This window comes from Tiliqua scincoides, chromosome 2 (assembly GCF_035046505.1).
Source record: "Tiliqua scincoides isolate rTilSci1 chromosome 2, rTilSci1.hap2, whole genome shotgun sequence".
Lineage (NCBI taxonomy): Eukaryota > Metazoa > Chordata > Lepidosauria > Squamata > Scincidae > Tiliqua > Tiliqua scincoides.
The window spans coordinates 16,685,714-16,705,073 of NC_089822.1; the positions used below are offsets into that span (position 1 = coordinate 16,685,714).

The window sequence follows — 19,360 nt, forward strand, 5'->3', positions numbered from 1 at the left end:
CTGAGAGCCTCTGGCCCAATTGACCAAACACAGCCAGAGTCTCATGCAGATGTCTCATGCAGGGGTGGGGGAATGGGGGTCCATTTAAGTGTGTGTACTTTATTTCTTGGGCTGTGTTGGTGCTGGGAGAAATCCTGGACATTTGAGCCCATTCATTCATTCATTCATTCATTCATTCATTCATTCATTCATTCATTTCAGTCATTCATTTAAGTTCCATCTCTAATGTATTTATTTAAATCGTATATTTAATTTTTTTTCTCTCCCTCGGCACCATGCCAGATATTTGATGCGGCCCTTCGGCTGAAAAGTTTAGAGACCCCTGTTCTAGGCCGTTGGTTCCCAAACTGGTGGGTCGCAACCCACCAGCCTGGGAAGCACTGGCCAATGCCCCTTAAAAGGGGTGGGGAAAGGGGGAAGGCAACAACATGATTTGTGCTGCTGCCTGGGACAGGAGGGGTTTTTTCTACTTACTTGCAGCCAGCACTGCAGTCCTGGGGAGTCCGGGGGGTGCGGAGATACAGAAGGTGCAGTGATCCACAGGACTCCCTGTGCTTGAAAAACTTAAAAAAACAAACAAACAAAAAAGGGCACTTTCCGTTTTTCCTACAAAACCAGAAGTATCCATTTTTTTCTCTTTTTTTTTTTTACACAGTTCTGCAGGCATGGGGAGCCCTGCAGATGTCTCCCCCCACCCCCGAGACCCCAGGTCTGCAGCGCTGGCTGCAAGTAAATAGAAAACCTCCTTCCCGTCCCTGGCAGCAGCACGATCTTGGGGATCATGTTGCTGCCTTCTCCTTCCCCACAACAACTTACAGTGTTCCCAACTCCCTTGTAGGATTTTGGTAAAAAATGCATTTTTCAGAACATGTAGGTTGACTCTAAGCATTGAGTGATTTAGCTATTTAGCTATTGGAAAAGGATATTTTATACCATTGTATTCACTCTGGACATTGGCTCATTTGGGCTTATCCACTGTAATGTCACAGCGGTCACCAGGAAGAGAGTTCATGGCTTCTCTGGCTACCGTTTGCTTAAATACTCTAATGTCACGGTGGGCCCGTGAATGGTTGTGCCTAGCTGCTGAGTGCAAAGTGGGTATTGGGAAGCATCAATGGGTAGCAGTGCAATCCTATGCATGTCTACTCAGAAGTAAGCCCCTTTGGGTTCGGAGGGACTTACACCCAATCCGAAGGGATATGGGACTAGTGACCTACTGGTGTAAAAAGGCAAAGACTGTGCCACTGGTCAGCCAACTGAGGTCCTGCCACAAGGCAACTGCAGTGGTGGATACCCACAGTTAGAATTTTAAAGTGAATTAAGAAGGATCAAATTCCCATGCAAACATTCTTAATATGAATTCAGGGTCTCAGTCAGAGGAGTGCACCTGCATAAACTCTGCTTATTACGTACATAAATTAAATGTGAGTAAATCACTTTGGGCCAGTTTAAAAGCTTGTCCCACCCTCTGTTCTTGTGTGGAACGCTGGCAACCTTATGGAGTTTTTTCGGCTATCAGTTCAACAATATTCTAGCAGTTCTATTAGGTTGCTTCTGCAGTTGACTTTATTCAAGCGGTCTCCAAACTTTTTTGTTTGTGTAACTCTGAATCGAAACTTGCATTTTCTCATGACCCCAGGCAGCAGTAAGATTTCGAAGCCAAGAAACTGTACATTAAATATATTTTAGTGCTCTGACATTTTCTAATGCGACTCATGGGCTTTGGTGGTCTGCAGTGTTTGGGCAGACTCTTTTGCTCAGTCACATGTGGTCTCCGTTGACTTTCAAATCCTTACTCTGTGGTCCAGAAATTCATCATATGTTCCAGCAATATATCAAATATCCTCAAATTCCCTATTTAAAATACAGTAAATGAAATACACAAAGGTGGGTACAAAGGAAGATCAATATCCCAATCTTTATCTGGGCCTTGCGCTCATGGAACTCGCACTTCATCAGTGCAAGTCCTGGGTTGTTGAAGCGGCATCTGCTGAAATGGTGCATGGGCTAGTGCCACCAGTGGAGATGGCTGGTGACCCTGTGCATGTGCCAATGGAGCACTGAACCCTCATTGGAGCAGGTAGCTTAGAGGACGAGGCATTCCAGGGGATGATTGGGTGGGGATTGGGCCCATCTGGGGGATAGACAAGGGATGGATAATGGTGCTGCTGATATCCTATACTCCCGACAGTCTCAACATATCCTCTTGGACCCACTTAGATTTATGTCACCCAGAGAGCTGACACAGATCCAAGTAGTCCCGTTGGGAACCAGGCAATGATGGAGTAGGTAAGTGTAACATATCTTCACTTACCCCTCCATCGCTGCCTAGTCCCCAGCCAGCCCACAGAGGCAGAGGGCTGGATCCAGAGATGCACTTAGCACGCCTGATGGACTCTTTGACTTCTTCCTTTTGCATGACCGATCCTCACGCAATATCACAAAACAATAGTATGTGTCATAGTCAGTGTTCCCTCTAAGTTATGCAGGTGCATGGACGTGCAGATACAATAAAAGCCCTGCGCATCAGTTACGGACCTGGCCGTGTGCCACCTCAGGGCACAGGTCCACAATGCCACCTGCCTCTCATCACATAGCCCCTCCCTCCGGATACTTATCTAGCTGCACGTTTGGGGCTACTCCGAAAGCCTTTGGTGCAATCTTAAACAGTACTTCTGGTTCATTAATAGGGCTCCAGAAGCCTCAGAAGGCTTTCAGAGTGGTCCTGAATGCCCCTTAGGGCTTTGCCTGCCTGTGGAACAGCTCTAGTGTGCAGGTGGAGGCTGCAGCGGCAGTGTCACAGCAGGTGCAGTGATGACCCACAAGACACGGCAAGGCCCACAGGTGTGGCACCTGGGGCTTGTGCCTCCCGCCTCCCATGCCTACCACTGTTGTGCATCTTCAAGAAGTTGCTGCACACTCATCACTTCCTTTTGTTCCCTTATCTCCCTCCCTTGGGCTTCTGCCTTTTCCAGTTGTTCTGTTATTATTTCTTATCACTCTCTTCTGGGGAGATTGGCAAAGATGGTACAGGTGCAGCCTATTTATTCACTGATATTTTATCTGCGGATTTGTCTCAATGAGGCAGAGGTACTGAAAGTCACACACACCTTTCCTTCCTTTGCCCTTCGATGCCATTTCCAGGCAGCCCAAAACACTGCAAAAAGGCTCCGCCTCACCCAGGCAGGGAATATCCCTGCAGCCATTGAAGAGATTCCTCTTGCGAAGGAATGGTAACATTCCTGGAGCCCCTGAGCCAGCCGAGGCTGAAGAGCGAGGCAGAAAACCCTGTGTAACCAGAACACGTGCAGTGAGGTGGAGCTCTCTCTCTCACACTCATGCACTTGCAGGGGCAGGTGTGGTAGCAACAGAGGGGATTGCTTTAAAAATCCCAGGGAGTGTTTGCCGAATTCCCCCCCCCATTGAGATGGTGCAGGCAATCACGACACAAGCAACCCCCCCCCCCATGGTGCAGGCAATCACAAGCAAGCCTTCCCACCAAGCAAAGCATGAGATTTAGCCTACAATCCTTTCCACACTTTCCTGTGAGTAAGCCCCATTGACTGGAATGGGGCTTACTTCTGAGTAGAAAAGCATAGGGCTGGACGCTTAAAAGGTCATCATTCCAACTGTGAAAGAAGCTGGGCAGCTGGCAATGGGGAGGGCTCAGGAGGAGGAGGCAGGAGGGGGAGGAGAGGGGATTGCTTTAAAAAACCCAGGGAGTGTTTGCCAAATTTCCCCCCCCCCCAGATGATGCAGGCTCTCCTGCTCCAGCAAGCCTTCCCAAGCAAGCCTTGGGAAGCCTTGGAGAGACAGATAAGGGTGAGCAGAGAGCCAGACTACAAGTCCCAGAATGCTCCGGGGCAGAGGAGCTTCCATGATGGTGGTGGCCAGGGAGGGCTGCAGGGGTGGTAGCAGCGAAGAGGAGGAGGAGAACCTGCAGCGCTGTTGAGTGGCCACCTGGGACACAGAGGACGAGGCTTCCCAAGCAAGCTCACCACTCCAACTGTGAAAGAAGCAGGACAGCTGGCAACAGGAGGGCTGAGTACGGAGGGGAGGGGATTGATAACAGCTGCCTTAGTGTCAGGCTGCAGCGTATTTACGTAACTCTGTGGAATTCAGCACAACACGTTTTTTTTTAATCGCGCAGAGTCATGGACCGGAACTAACGTGGATAAATAGGCTCCACCTGTTTTGTGTGCAAATTACTGAGAGAATGCTTAGAGCAACCAGACCTGAGCCAGATCACAGATAAACCAATGCCTCTATTCAGTAGGGTATATTGGCTTTTATCTAGAACAGGGTGCGGTTCTGTTGTGCTATCTCAAAAAGAATATCATGGGAGAAGGTACAAAGATGAGCTATCAAAAGAGGCTTTTTAGCTTGGAAAGCAAAAAGGGTGAGGTACTGGAATTGGGAATGAAGAGTGGAGAAGAAGACAGAAGTTTATGAAATTAGACATGGTTTGGAAACAAAAGACACAATTCAGAAATATCTCTATTAATACCACGCACAGAAAGATGCAACATCTAAAGGATAAGGTCCAATTCCCAACTTCAGCCCTTGGTGTGCTGAGATAGAACTGGAGTTTCTGGTAAAAGACCCTGATTTAGAGTCAGCCCAATCCTAACCAACTTTCCAGTGCCAACACAACTACAATGCAGCCTTGAGATAAGGGAACAAACATTCCCTTAGCTTGAGAAGCCTCCGTGTCTGCCCCACCACCTCAGAATGCAGTGTGCACCCTGTTGGTATGGCTGCATTGGCACAGGAAAGTTGATTAGGATTGGGCTATACATCTGTGTTTTCAGAGGGCCTGTTACATTTTAGCAAAATACCTAGCATGAGTTGGAGAATATTTTTAGTCAGTTTGTATCATTCACTCCCTCATTCACACAGGTGTAGATAAAAAAAATTGTAAGTACTGGAGCCAAGCAGTCATGAATTATTACATGTTGTTTATGACAGTACTACGAAAAGATTAGATGTATTTAAGATAACCACAGTGCCAAGTTGCAACAGCAGTAATCGCTCATAACTTAATCCTGCAGATTGTATTAACTTGGAATGTGACGAGGTTAGAGGGCTAACTCAAAAAGGATTTTCTTGTAAAAATCTATTAAGAACATAAGAAGAGACCTGCTGGATCAAGCCCAAAGCCCATCTAGTCCAGCTTCCTATATCTCACAGTGGCCTACCAAATGCCTCAGGGAGCACACAGGACAACAAGAGACCTGCATCCTGGTGACCTCCCTTGCATCTGGCATTCTGAGGTAGCCTATTTCTAAGACCGGGAGATTGCACTTACCCACCATGGCTTGTTACCACTGATGGACTTTTCCTCCAGAAATCTGTCCAATCCCCCTTTAAAGGCATTTAGGGCAAACACCATCACCACATCCTGTGGCAAGAAGTTCCACTGACTAATTAGATGCTGGGCAAAGAAATATTTTTCCCCTGTTCTAATTCTCCTGTCGCTCAATTTTAGTGGATGTCCCTTAGTTCTAGTACTATGTGGTATGCTTGAAGTACTAGGTTTCTAACTGAATTCCACCAAACATGAGTTCATCAGGATATGGGTTATACTACTAACTTATTGTTTCTTAAGTATCTGCACCTTGCAGGCATTACTAGAAATAATTAAGAATTGCTTCTAGTGAACATATTTTTCATATATGACTGAACACAGTATATATATTAGTGCAATTGGGACCAGAAACTATTTACAGTGTTTTGTTAGTGTTTCATTAAAAAAAGCCAACTACGTACTGATTACATATTTCTTACATGCCACCTCTTCACCTTTGTTGTGGGGTGGCGACTGACATTGCATGCTGTTATAACTTTCATTCTTGGCTACGTCTGAAAGCACAAGACCAAATGAATATAGGTCCCTTGCAGAAATGCTTCATATTATTTGGGGTCCTAGTATCTGGGGTCTTAGCAGACCCTAGCAGAGTATTTTTAGTATACAGGTCCAGCCTATTTATACATGGATTTGACTCAACACGAATGGCCACTGCAGATGAGAAGGAATATGCTGATCCCTGGAGAAGGGGAAAAATGCATCCCTTTAAATTCATTTTAAAAAACTGAACAGTCCTTTAACAATAGCCTCCTTAATGAGAGAGAGAGGGGGGGCAGCTGGCTGACAATCCATCAATCCTTCTCTCTCCAGGCGATCCCTCCCTTCCCCCTGAGCAAGTGAAAGAAAGGTGATCACTTTGCATTGGTGAAGGGAGGGGCTGAGTGAAGCGCCTTTGTGAGTGCTTGGAGGAGACGGGTGGACTGTCTTCTTAATGACTCTTATCTTACATCACAAAGGTCAGCAAGGCTGTTTTTAAATCACTGGAGCAAAGAAACTTTGTTTTTTAAATGGATTTGCTATAGTGGGTTTTTTGCCATTCACGTGAGTGCATGGAACGGAACCCAAGCGAATAAAAAGGCTCAACCTGTACATCCTAATATTTTTTCATGGTAATTGTGAATTAACTACTATTGCCATTTGCATCATTACCATGGTACATGAGAGTGCCAAATGTTTCTTTCTCTTTTGTTTTGGATTTGTTGGTTCAGCTAAGTGTAAATCCTACATTATAGACTAAAAAAAGGTGGTGCCTCGGTATCTGCAGGGATCCATTCCCAGACCCCTGTGTATACCAAAACCCATGGATAATCAAATCTGCGGATTGCAGCACCTGTCCTCCAGTCATGACCGGAACTGTGACCAGTTGCAATTGGAGGACAACAGGTAGAGCAAATCCATGGTGAGGTAAAACCACAGGCCCCAAATCCAAATAAAGAGGCCCACCTGTACATTTTGAATCTTAGTATATGTTTTTCCTGGAAAATTTTTCCCTCTAACTTGGTTTGCAAAGCGCTTTAACATTACACATGTGTGCAGTCACAAAAGAAAAAAAAACAACCCACCACATTCAGTTGGACTTTAATCAACAGGAAGAGTTGTAAAAGAATAAAACAGATGGCACTTACATGATATAATTCTCCTCTCAGATTCAGCTGTAGATATTTGGTACATAGTGGTTAATATATTTGCACCTGATGCTTTTCAGCACTGTTATGGAATTTCTACCAAAGTAATCTGAGAGCAGAAATTGGTCCTGTAAGCCTTCTGGATTCTCTGTTCACTGGGGCATCTTAAAGCTTTATATTATAGACTTTTGACCTTAAAGATATTTTCCAGGCTGCTGCCTGGTGTTATTTTTAGTAGGCTTTTGGATTGCTTTTAAGGATGGACAAAACCCTGAACTTCTACAGAATTATCAACTCTTTGCTGGATTCTTTCCAGTATGTTCTAGGTCTACGTTGAGGCTTCCATAGGTAGCATAGCATACTAGACCTAGCTGGGACTAGTACAAGGGAGAATGTCCAAACCCCTATATTCAAAATTCTTGTATTTGTGTGCATGTGTGCATAAATTCTTGTACTCGTGTGAGTGCGCAAATTCGTGCACAGTTTACCTCCTGTGTATCCAGTTAGCAAAACTCATTCTAAGAAATCAGTAACATTTTACTGTGGTGCCATTTCTCCTCCTTTATCATTCTTCTCAGCAGACGCCCTCTTTTCTTTAGCATACAAGCATAGTTTTGTCAGTGTTGATAACCATATCATCATCATCATCATATCCCACTTTTTCAACAAAAATAGTTTACAAAGTGGTTTACATAGCTAAAGAAATAAATGAATGGTTCTCGGTTGCCAAAGGGCTTACAATCTTAAAAAATGTTATATATTTTACAGCATCTTGTTTTTTAATGAGGTTAAAAATGGTTGTTCCTCTTGTCTCTCTAAGAAAGTCCTGGGGGGGGGGGTTGGGGTGGAAATAACAGTAAACATTAAGAATGGTTCTTTGAATTTTCCTTCGGAAGGGTCAGTACACATCCCCAGTGCATCTCACAATATTTTAAAATAAGGTCTTTTTCAAATATCTGCCTCCTACCTTCTTCATTGTCTGCTGTAGCAGACTCTGTTGCATGTACAATATCATTTTAACAAGCAGCCGTTTTGAGTAGTGGAAAAAAAAATGTTCCCCTATAAAAACTGAGATTCCTATTAGACAAGCAGTATAAAGAACAGGGAACAGATGCTCTTAATTAACAGAAACGGTGAAGGACCTCAGTTTGGATCACAAGCAGTCATTGGATAGGTACAGAATAATAGGAAGTCCCTCCCCTCTTAATATGGACAGAGGGAAAACATTAGGAGAAAATTGCCTCTTAAGGGTTACAGCAGATGCTAAGGCTTCAGACCAGACAATATTTTAGGATTGAGTCATTTCTTCTTGGGCTGTTGTGTAGATTTAAACACACGCGATTTTCTTGTCTCCTGTGAATAGAGAATTTGACTTCTCAAGTTCACCGAGTACTGACAGGGTGGAAACAAAGAGTTCCAAGTTGCTCTCTTTCTGTCCATGCCTGACCTTCTTGCTCAACTGAATTGACCCTCAATGATTCCAACATTTTGAATTGACCGACAAAAGAATTCACATGAGTCAATTTTGGCAGCACCCACCTTCCAGCTACAAATAAACAAGAAATACACAGATGCCTGCCTTGTGCTGTGCTTTTCATTAGAATACTGCCAGATTTTTTTTATTTAAAGCTAGTTCTGTATAAACACCAGTAGATCTAAGACCTTGAAGTTATTTCCTGCAATAAATAGTACAAAGACAACTGAGTAAAAGGAGCATCAGCTTAATTTTATCTTTATTTCAGTATTTACAGATACTTCCATCTGAAGGTCTTTATTGAGATGGTATGGGATACAATCCTGCTGGTCCCACACATGTAGGACAATGTGGGTTGCTCCCCATAGGAGACAGTACATCCCTTCCTGCTGGGCTGCTGTTGCACTGAGTGCTCAGTTGTACTTAACTCTGCAAGTTGTGTGGTGGGGACTTTTTGCATCTCCCTTGTGAACATCTAGCAGCTTTTTCTTATCTAGGCTGTGTTTGTGGTTTTGTGTCTGCCTTTGCCCTAGGAGTAGCCCATATGCTGGAGACATGGGGCAGGGTAGAGAGCTGGATGGTTCTAGGGGAACTGCAACTGGGCTTCTGATTCAAGTGAACAGATTGTGTTGGCTATGTGCAGCTTGGTGTGGCCATTGCAAAGTAAGGTGATTTGGAGGGCAAGAGAAGAATGGCATCCTTGGGGTTTATACCTCTTGGTTTTCCAGGGCATAAGAACATAAGAACATAAGAACAGCCCCACTGGATCAGGCCGTAGGCCCATCTAGTCCAGCTTCCTGTATCTCACAGCGGCCCACCAAATGCCCCAGGGAGCACACCAGATAACAAGAGACCTCATCCTGGTGCCCTCCCTTGCATCTGCCCATCCCTTGCATCTGGAGGATCTGGCATCCTCCAATCTTCTGGCACCGTGGCCGTTTTGAGGGACAAGTTGCATACCTTAGTCAAGAGATCTGCAACTTCATTCTTCAATTCCTTAATAGCTCTTGGGTGGATGCCATCAGGGCCCGGTGACTTATTGATCTAAGGGCATCTATTGATCTAAGGGCATCTATATACATCTTTCCATTTTGCCATCTCTGTTTAATGTAGAAAATAAGGATAGTAAAATTGTTTACAATTGGATGCTTGTTTGAAAATGCCAGAATGCCTACCCAAAATTTGGTATTAGCACAGTCAGAGTCTGCCTGGATTCTACTAGATTCTACCATGAAACTAATGGTGGTTTGTGGAAGGCACACCCACTTAATCTCCATATATTCCTACCTGTCATCAGAGGGGGCCCTTCAAACCATGCCGTCATTGACAGAGGTGAGGAGGATGGTGGCAAGAAATAAGGCCTTCTCAGTGGTGGCGCCCTATTTGTGAAATTCCATCCCCGTGGAATTAACGGCTCCTTCTTTGGAGTCCATTTAGTGGGGTCTCCAGATCTTTTTATTTAGGAAAGCATTGTTTGCTGATATGAGGGGCTGGCGCTTTTAAAAAATGAAATACAATTTTAATTGTGATCCATTGGAGTCTGTGGTGTTTAATTGTTTTAGTGTTTTAGTGCGTGTGTGTTTTAGTTTGTAAGCCACCTTTAGTGCCCTTGAGTGTGGTAGTAAAGCAGGGCATAAATAATTCAAATGGAAATACAGAGTAACTAATCCATAGTCTGAACCAAGTATTTGATCATCTTCCTCCTGTGCACAAACTTGTTTTGCAAAATTCCTGGTCAAAGCTTCACCTAGAGAACCTATGCCCACTTTCAGCTAATTAGTTCCCCAAAAATGGCCCTAATTCTGCACTGCAGCACTGCTGGACCCCACCACCAGGGTAGCTTGCCTGTTCAACCTGCAGAGATCCTCCTTCCTTCCCTCTGCTGCAAGCAGCTTCTCCAGCCACCTGCCAGATACCTGCTTGGTCCTTAGCAGGTATCTGGCATAGCAGCCACACACCAGTTTCCAGCATCTCCAGCAGTCCATTCACCCATCTGTCTGTCAGTCAGCTAGTCAGTCAGTCCATTGGGCAGTCAGCAGGTCCAGTTGTCCATCAGCCAATCCATTAATCAGTCCCTCAGTCCACTGGCATAGCTAGAGGGAGGTGCACTAGGTTTTGCAGGGAGCCTCCCGGCAGTGTGCAAGTGGCTCTTCCCCTCTCCTTTGGAGCCATGTGGGGGAGGGGAGGAGGTGAATGGCTCCCAAGGGGGAGGAGCCGCTTGCATGCCGTAGGGAGGCTCCCTGCAAAACTTAGTGCGCTGCCCCCCCCAGCTACACCAGTGCGGAAGTCAGCTAGTCCATCAGTCAGCCCTCTCCTTCCTTCTGCTCTCTCAGTCCTTCCAAGCTCCTTCCTTCTACACCCACCCACTGCTCCAGGTGCTGCTTTTATCCCTGTAATGACTTGGCTGCCTCTAGTGCAGGGGTGTCCAAACATTTTGGCAGGAGGGCCACAGCATCTCTCCGACAAAAATAATTAATTTACATTTAAAATTTGAATAAATTTACATAAATGAATATATTAGAGATGGAACTTATATGAATGAATGAAGGTCTTGCAGTAGCTCAAGGCCACTAAAAGGCCTTGCACAAAGCAAGGCCAGACTTTCCTTTGCTGCCACTGCTGCCACTGCTGCATCACAGAGGTGAAACCGCAAGTAGTGGAGGGAGCTCTCGTCCCACAGCTCATGTGAGAGGTAACAGTCGCCCTCCCTCTTAGAGCAGTTGTGTCAGGCCAGCGCGGGCTCCAGCAAGTCCCCAGAGGGCCAGATGCTCACTGGAGACAGGGGGCTCCCTAAGGACCAGATTGGGAGTCCCTGAGGGCCACAAGTGGCCCCTGGGCCAGGGTTTGGGCACCCCTGCTCTAGTGGCTGCAGCTGTGCTGCACACGCACAGCTCAAAGCCTAGGTTTTAACCCCATGCTTGCCTGCCAGAGCAAGGGCCACTGTTGACACCACACCCTATCTCCTGAGGGATCTTGCCCATTTCCATTACAATATCCTCCCTATGCAGTCAGGGCCTGTTTGTATGACTGGTTGTCTTTCAAATACTGCAAATACACATTATGCAACCTCTGATATAAGTCCAGAGGGTGGGTTTGACCTAAGTTACACATTTGCACAACTTCTAACTTATCAGGTCAAATGCTAATGAAAGGTATGGATGGTAGCCATGAGGTCATGGTGGTCTGATTATTCCATTTTGCTGCTTGCCTGGGATTCCAAAAGAAGGGCTGGTGTTAACACCTTGCTGCCCATAATACCCAGTCTGTGTTCATTTTCATGGATTACAAATTGTGTTGGCTTACTTTTTGAGCTTGAATAGGAAAATATATCTAATCATATTTGATTTGAATACTTCCTATATTTTACTGCAGTTTAGAGCTGACATAAAAGGGCATGTGGTATGTGACACTGTGATGTCTGGCCAGTGAAATGAAATAGTGTTACTAGTTCAACAGTATTTAATTTTAGCAATTGACAGTATTTAATTTCTTATGAGATTTAATGCTTGCTGACACTTGCAAAAATCAACAAAACTAAGAAATGACCACAAAGCTAAACCATTCATATTTTGAAGTTAAATTTTACATTCTAAATTTAACTTATGGTGCAATCCTAGGTTTGTCTACTTAGAAGTAAGCTCCATTGAGTTTAATGGGACTTGCTCGCAGTTAGGTGTGTATAGGATTACAACCTTAGGATTTCAAACTTGTAAGCCTGGCAGACTTCAAGTAGATATGAATATTTGGCTTCAGGTCTATCTAATCCACTTAGCTTAATTATTCTGCATTGTGTCTCTTCATTCTCAAGGCCTGAGCTTGACAGCAATTGGACAGCAATTCGAGAGCAGATCCAGATGGACTCTATGGTTCTGAAGGGGCTTACTCCCAACAGCAAGTACCAGTTTGCAGTTCGAGCAGTGAACTTGTATGGATCCAGCCTGCCTAGCGCTCCCAGTGACACTATCAGAATGTTCAGTGAGTAGACCAGTCTTTAATGGTTGTGTGTCGAGCTCAGGCTGGGGGATAGGATATTGGTACTACTGTTATGCACCCCCAGTCTGCCTTCAACACACAGCCCAGCCTATCCCAATCCCCAACCTGATCCTTCCCTGGAATGCTTTCTTCACTGACTTAACAGCTCCAGTCCGGGGCTCTGGAGGTCATTGGTCACCAATGGGTGGTAATGGGGCCACCAGCCAATTACACTGGTAACACCAACCTGTAAACCATTGTGGCTTTTTGTGGCTACTGATGTATTTTAAAAAGGCAATCTCTTCTCCCTCAGTTCCTGAATTTGGCCTCACTGAATACCTGAAGGTTAATAGTTTTCAGAATTCTGTAAGCCGCTGCTGCAATTAAACAAAGCTTCAGGCAAAAAACACAGTCTTGTGTTGCTCCCATACAACTACCAGTTTTTCATTCCTGTATCGCTACCTGATTCTTTCTTTTTTTATGGGGTGGGGGTGGCAGCTTCATACGGAATTGGTAAACAAATCTCTCAGGGAGATGCAACACCGACAAGCCTATTGTTCACCTCCTCTTGCTGTTTTTAAAAACGGAATTGTATATATCACATGCATAATTTAAAAGCAACCACAGAAAAGACCAAAGTAAATCTGTAATGTTTTGAAAGAGGGTTGGAGGAGCTGACAATTGGAAGTTTAGGCTTAGGGGCGGACAATGGCTTGAGTAGGTTTGCATTTGTGTTTTGATCAGGGACTATGGAGTGCACGTTGAATTTTTGGCTTGCATTAGTTCACACCTGACTTGCAAAACTGTCCTGATGGTATCAGGATAGTCTCAAAATTCTTGGACGTGCCTAGAGTTTTTAAAAAAGAGTCTCATAATCTTTGCTGAGGTTAAGGGTGGAAAATATAACATTAAATATACAAAAATCATTAGTCTGCTGCTAAAGATAGCATTCCTGTGTGTAGACTTGCCATATATCCGCCAACATTATTATTAGGTTCGCATCCCATCATGCTTCATGGCATAAGCTACCATTGGCAGGAGTGGAGAAACATAAAGGGTCAAAGGGCCTAATGCTACGCAACTTTCAAGTGCCAGTGCAGTTGCCTCCTCAAGTGCCATTGAGGAGGCATCCATGATTGCCCCCCAACCACAGGATACAGCACACACCTTGTTGGCTTAACTGCATCAGTGCTGAAAAGTTGCATAGGATTGGGCTCAAAGACTTCAAGCACTGGGGCAGGAGGTCTGGTCTGGGCAGGAGGTCTGGTCTAGAGGGTAGAGCCTCCGTCTGCCTGAAGATAACATCCACAAGGTCGCCAGTTCGAGGCCACTGGCACCGTGCGACCTTGAAGCAGCTGACAAGCTGAAGCCGAGCAATTCCATCTGCTCTGAGCATGGGAGGATGGAGGCCAGAATGTGAAGCCAGATTGGAACGAAACACCTTGAATGTAGTGGTTCTTGAAAGAAAGAACCTTCTTTCAAATTGTAAAAATCCCTAATTAAGAAGGGATTTAAATAAAAGCGTGCCTATGTAAACCGCCTTGAATAAAGTCTTGAATAAAGACCAAGAAAGGCGGTATATATTATTATTATTATTATTATTATTATTATTATTATTATTATTATTATTATTATTATTATTAACAGTATTTATATACTGCTTTTCAACTAAAAGTTCACAAAGCGGTTTACAGAGAAAAATCAAATAACTAAATGGCTCCCTGTCCCAAAAGGGCTCACAATCTAAAAAGATATATAAATACCTGTTGTTGTTGTTGTTGTTGTTGTTATGTCTGTTAAATATTAAATACCCTCCACTCCCCCTACTGCTGTCATTGCTATGGGTAAAGCTCCCATTAGTACCAATGAAAGCTTTTTTGCAGTAGATATAACAGCTGCAGGGGGCATAATTTGGATCAGGACCATGGCAGGGATAAGTAAAAAGCCTCCCTCCTACCACCACCATGGACGCAGCCCAGCTGCTATTTAAGCTTTTTCTAAAAAGTGCAAGCATGAAATAATTTAGTAGTTTGATCCACACTACTAGCAACATCACGGCAAAGGGTCATTTGCACAACATGGCATGCAGTGGTAAATAACTCTGCATGGGACTGCTATTCATTGTAACTTTCATTCTATCCTATGTGGGGACAACAATAAAAGCTTACAGGTCCATTTAAACAACAATAAAAGCTTACAGGTTCATTTAAACAAATTATATCCCACTTCTTTCTTGAGAGATCCAAGGCAGCTAACTTGTTCATTAAACAAGTTTAATAAAACACAACAATAAAATACACAAACATTCAAAGACTGCAAAACATCCCAAAAATGAAACTCACCAAAATCTGGGTGACTTTTGTGGGGGGGGGGGGGGCGCGAGGGGGAATAAAAGTTTGAAATACCTGCAATATTAGACCCGAATATAACTTTGTGTGAATTTTAGATTCAGTTCTGATTTCTCGCCAAACTTTCTCCAAACTTTAATCTTTGCAGGTCTTGCTCTTCGATCTTGGTCCCATTGGGTCAACTTTCCTGTTGACTGCATAAAATCTTTCCAACAGTTTTTTTATCAAGGTTCCTTAGGTTTAAATTTAACTTCTGAGCAGAGTGTTTATGGAAATCTTTTTGAGGTGTACAGTTTGCCTTGTGAGATCTGCAGCCCGGAGACCCTCATGGAAGAATGCCTGCCCTTGCAGCTGGACTCATGTTCTTCAATGTCCTGTTTATCTTCAGACATAAATGCCTGAATCCTTTTGCAAGCAAAGATAAAACTCTTTCCGTTGCTAATTCAAGCAGGGTTGGCTCCTTTCCAGTAGAGGATTCCAATAAGGGATATATGTGCATTGTTGATGTTAACAACAATAATGATTTATAATACAGTATATTAAAAAGCCAGTTCCCAACTTTTCATTGCATTCCAAATCAGCAATTTTCAACCTTTTTCATCTCACAACACACTGACAAGGCGCTAAAATTGTCAAGGCACACCATCAGTTTTTTTTTTTTACAATTGACAAGGCACATCACACTGCCAGGAGGGGGCTTAAATCCTGCAAAGGCCCTACTAGTAAATGACCTTTCCCCCAAACTCCTATGGCACGCCGGCGGACCATTCGTGTCATACCAGTGGGCTGCAGTACAGTGGTTGAAAACCCCTGTTCTGGACAAAGGCTGGATCTAGACCCGTAACGGTGCACAGTGATAGAATCTTGAGGTGATAGATGTACAGGAGCATTTCAGGCCGGTGGCAAAGCCTGGGGGGAGCGGAGCACTCAGCCTGGCAGGGAGGTGGGTGAGCGGCCCCTCCCTTCAGAGCCATTCCCGTATGGCTCCATTTTGCCCCCCCTCCCCCTGCCGGGAATGGCTCCGAAGGAAGGGGCCGCTCATCCACCTCCCTGCCACGCTGAGTGCTCCGCCCCCCTCTAGCTACGCCACTGCTTCAGGCTATCACTGGGCAATACCATTTATGTAGGCTGTCTCATCATTTGATTATACCACATCAAAAAGCCATTTTCACCCATATTCCACGCATGAACACAGTAAGCCCAAGTGACCAAGGAATCAAACTGAGTAGGTTTGATTTTTACTGATTGGAATCATTGGGGTCGCACATTAAGGGAGCGGGAAATGACATTCTCACATACACTCCTTTATATATAGGGGATTGGTTAGCATTTGTTTCCAAAGTCTAAAAATAAAACTGCTTATATCAGCATTGCTGGAAGGAGGGTGGTGATGAATGCCCTGGTTTCCCCCAGTTGCTATTTTCCTTATTTGAGGGTATTTCTAACTCTCCAGGTTAGCAGATTCTAACTCTCCAGGTTGTGCAGGTTCGGCAGCCTAAATAGCTGATAGGGCATGTTCCTGCAGAAGCCTTTCTCCTTTGCTTGAAATGCCACTATCAGTCAGCCATGGGCTCTTGTGGATTGATAGTCCTCCTCCCTTTCTCGAGCAGCTAAACTTTCTACTGATATTGACATGTGCCTACTGATTCAACAGCTTTGATATTCTATGACTTCACAGTACTCCAAGAGGGCAAAGAGAACCTAAAAGTGGCAATTGCTCTGGCATCAGCTGCCCAGCGATGATATCTTTGTCAAGTGCCAGAGAAATCAGGGCTGAGGAAAAGCACCTAGCTGGTCTCTGTACTGATGGGAGGTGGGACTTGGCATGCAAGGGAGACAATCATAGAGGAAAAAGGAGTGGAAGATGGTAATGGAGAAAGAGATATACCCAGAGGAAAATATACCTAGGAGGAGCAGATATACCGAGAGAAGCAAGAAGGGTGTGGAGAACCAGCCAAAGGGTGCAGTATGGTGAGGGGAACCAGTGGGAAAGATGGAGCAATAAAGAGGGCCATTCAGAAGAAGCAAACAGGAGAAACAAAGCTCAAGGAGGGGAAAGGAAGAAAGGAGAAAAGAAATAGTAAGACTCCCCAGAAATAGGAAAGCTTGCCTTTGCTGCCTTTGTACAGTTGGTCCCTGGGGAGATGCTACCAAGCTGTGGCACACCCCCTTCCCATGGTGCCTCAGCTTGACCTGGATGGCTTAGCTTTCAGGGATCCAGATCCTGTATATATGTGCATTCATATGTATATGATCCTCTCTATATGTGCATCCACTCCGCGTTTCTACGTATTGCACTTGCCCCAGAGATTCACAATATTTAAGCAGTCCTTCCACACACCCATTGTAGGGGTGGCAATTTTTCAAGTAAAAAAAAATAGCAAAATGAATGATATGTGAATGAGAGCTGGGAATGCACACCTTGAGGGTCTAGGTCAATACATGAGCCTTCAAGGTCATACCCAACAGAACTGACTTTTGTCACTTTGGACTAAGCACTATTGGATAACATGCTGCTATGGTAAGTGGGGCAGGGTGCCTTGCTATTTCTATAAATCAATTTATAAATTACGCATAGGATAGAGTGGAAGAGGCTGGCCACTAACCTAATATTTAGCCATTAGGCAAGTTACTTTGTATAGACTGAAAGTTTAATGATTTTCCGAACATAAACGATAAGCTTTCAACATCTGTGTCTTCATTAAATGGCTCTGTAAGCTGCCAATCGATACTTGGTTGCCACGTAATTAGCAACAGCAAGAGGTTTGCTCAGATCTTTATTTACTTTAACAGGGTTTATTGGTATAACCTAATCCTTGTTTGGAAAGAGGATTTGTTTTCTCCATGTTTCTCCGGCAGTTTTCAATTAATTATGAGCAAAGGATTGTAAGGATGATGGAGCATCTTAAGTAGGCTTCAGTTTTTTTGTGCACTGAAGACCTGAATGAAAGGACCTTTGAATGAAATGAGTACCCTTCCTTTGTTATAGCTGCTTCTAATATGGTATTCATAGAAACACCGGTGCTTTAACAATAAATGACTAGGATCCCATTCCTATCCTCCCCCCCTCCCCCATGATGTGTGCCAAAAAAGGCACGTACTGTATCCAGCAGTGGGGGGAGAGATAAGAACATAAGAAGAACCCTGCTGGTTCAGGCCCCGGGCCTGTCTAGTCCAGCTTCCTGCAACTTACAGCACTAGTGTAGCTAGAGGGGTTGCAAAGCACTAAGTCTGGGCTGCTAGAGCAAAATGGAGGTGCTAAAGCAAGGGGAAGGGGGTGGGCTGCTTGCATGGTGTGGTAAGGGTCCTTGTAAAATTTAGTGCTTTGCACCCCATCTAGCTATGCTGCTACCTCACAGCAGCCCACCAGATACCTCAGGGAGCTCACAAGACACTTGCATCAGATGAGAGGCTTGGGAGGGGAAAGAGGAATGATTTCTGCTTACCTCTTACCATATTTCTTCCATTATTCTTCTTACCATTATTTCTTCTTACCTTCTTACCTCTTACCATAAGCCTCCTGCTCACCAATGGGTCCCCTCAGACTTGTGCCAGCTCATTGGCTGATGCAAATCTGAGGTGAAGAAAGGGGTGGGAAACCTTAAAAAGGAGAGGATAGGTTCCAGTGCATGCCATTGCTGCCAGATCCAACTGGCGTGGGTCTGTGGAGACCCCCAGGCAGCCAGAAGAGCTAACCAGAGATAGATTAAAAAAAAACAAAACATTTTAACTTACTTCTGGTTAACCTTCTGGTCACTCTGCTCCCCACTCATTTGGATGCAGCACAGGTTCCATCAGTGCAGCTGCAGCACAGACAATGTTGGGGGATAGGATTGGGCTATTATAGCACTATCCTAACTTGTGCTAGAGCCCCTCCTCCCATCTGCCCTAGGAATGCCCACCACCTGCCCTTTCCCCGCCCCGAAACACCTCTTCCCCACCCTCCCCAAGCCTCCCCCCAGACCTCTGCGTTGGCCGAGTTCGGCTGACACAAACTAACCCCGCCAGGCCTGGATCTGGTGCGGGGAGGCCAGTGCAACTCCTTGCGCTGGCCTCCCCAACTCATGAGTCAGCGCAAGTGTGCCTTATGGCGCATTTGCAACACCCCCAAGTTGGCGCAAGTGACTTGTGCTGGCCTAACCCCTGCTAATTGGGTAAGAGGCACTTTTTCAAGTGGGTGCTCCTTTTTTTATCAGGGGGAGAGTAACTGGCCCATCTCACCCCAGCAGTGTCTGTTCTAGTGGCTGTCTGCTGGTATTCTTTTGCATCTTTTTAGATTGTGAGCCCTTTTGGGACAGGGAGCCATTTAGTTATTTGATTTTTCTCTGTAAACCGCTTTGTGAACTTTTAGTTGAAAAGCGGTATATAAATACTGTTAATAATAACTCAGGGGTTAGGATTGCACTCTTAGTTATATAGAACTTTATCTCTTCTCAGCATGAGCAGAGTAGAACACTTGCAAATACCTCTGCTTGTTTGGAAATAATGTATTTTATGCTGTTGTTGCATCACGTAGCATGATGTGGCAGGTGAAGTGACAGAACAAGAAAAGCTGAAAACACTGTAGGGTATC

The 19,360-nt window shown here is 44.7% G+C and overlaps 1 protein-coding gene across 1 annotated transcript in view; it reads left to right on the forward strand.

The window, feature by feature from the left end:
* EGFLAM (EGF like, fibronectin type III and laminin G domains) overlaps nucleotides 1–19,360 on the forward strand; it is a 97,052-nt gene that overhangs the window by 22,740 nt on the left and 54,952 nt on the right. Inside the window, exon 6 of the mRNA XM_066615301.1 lies at nucleotides 12,276–12,442. Within this exon, the coding sequence (XP_066471398.1) occupies nucleotides 12,276–12,442 (167 nt within the window). The remainder of the gene's footprint in view (nucleotides 1–12,275; nucleotides 12,443–19,360) is intronic.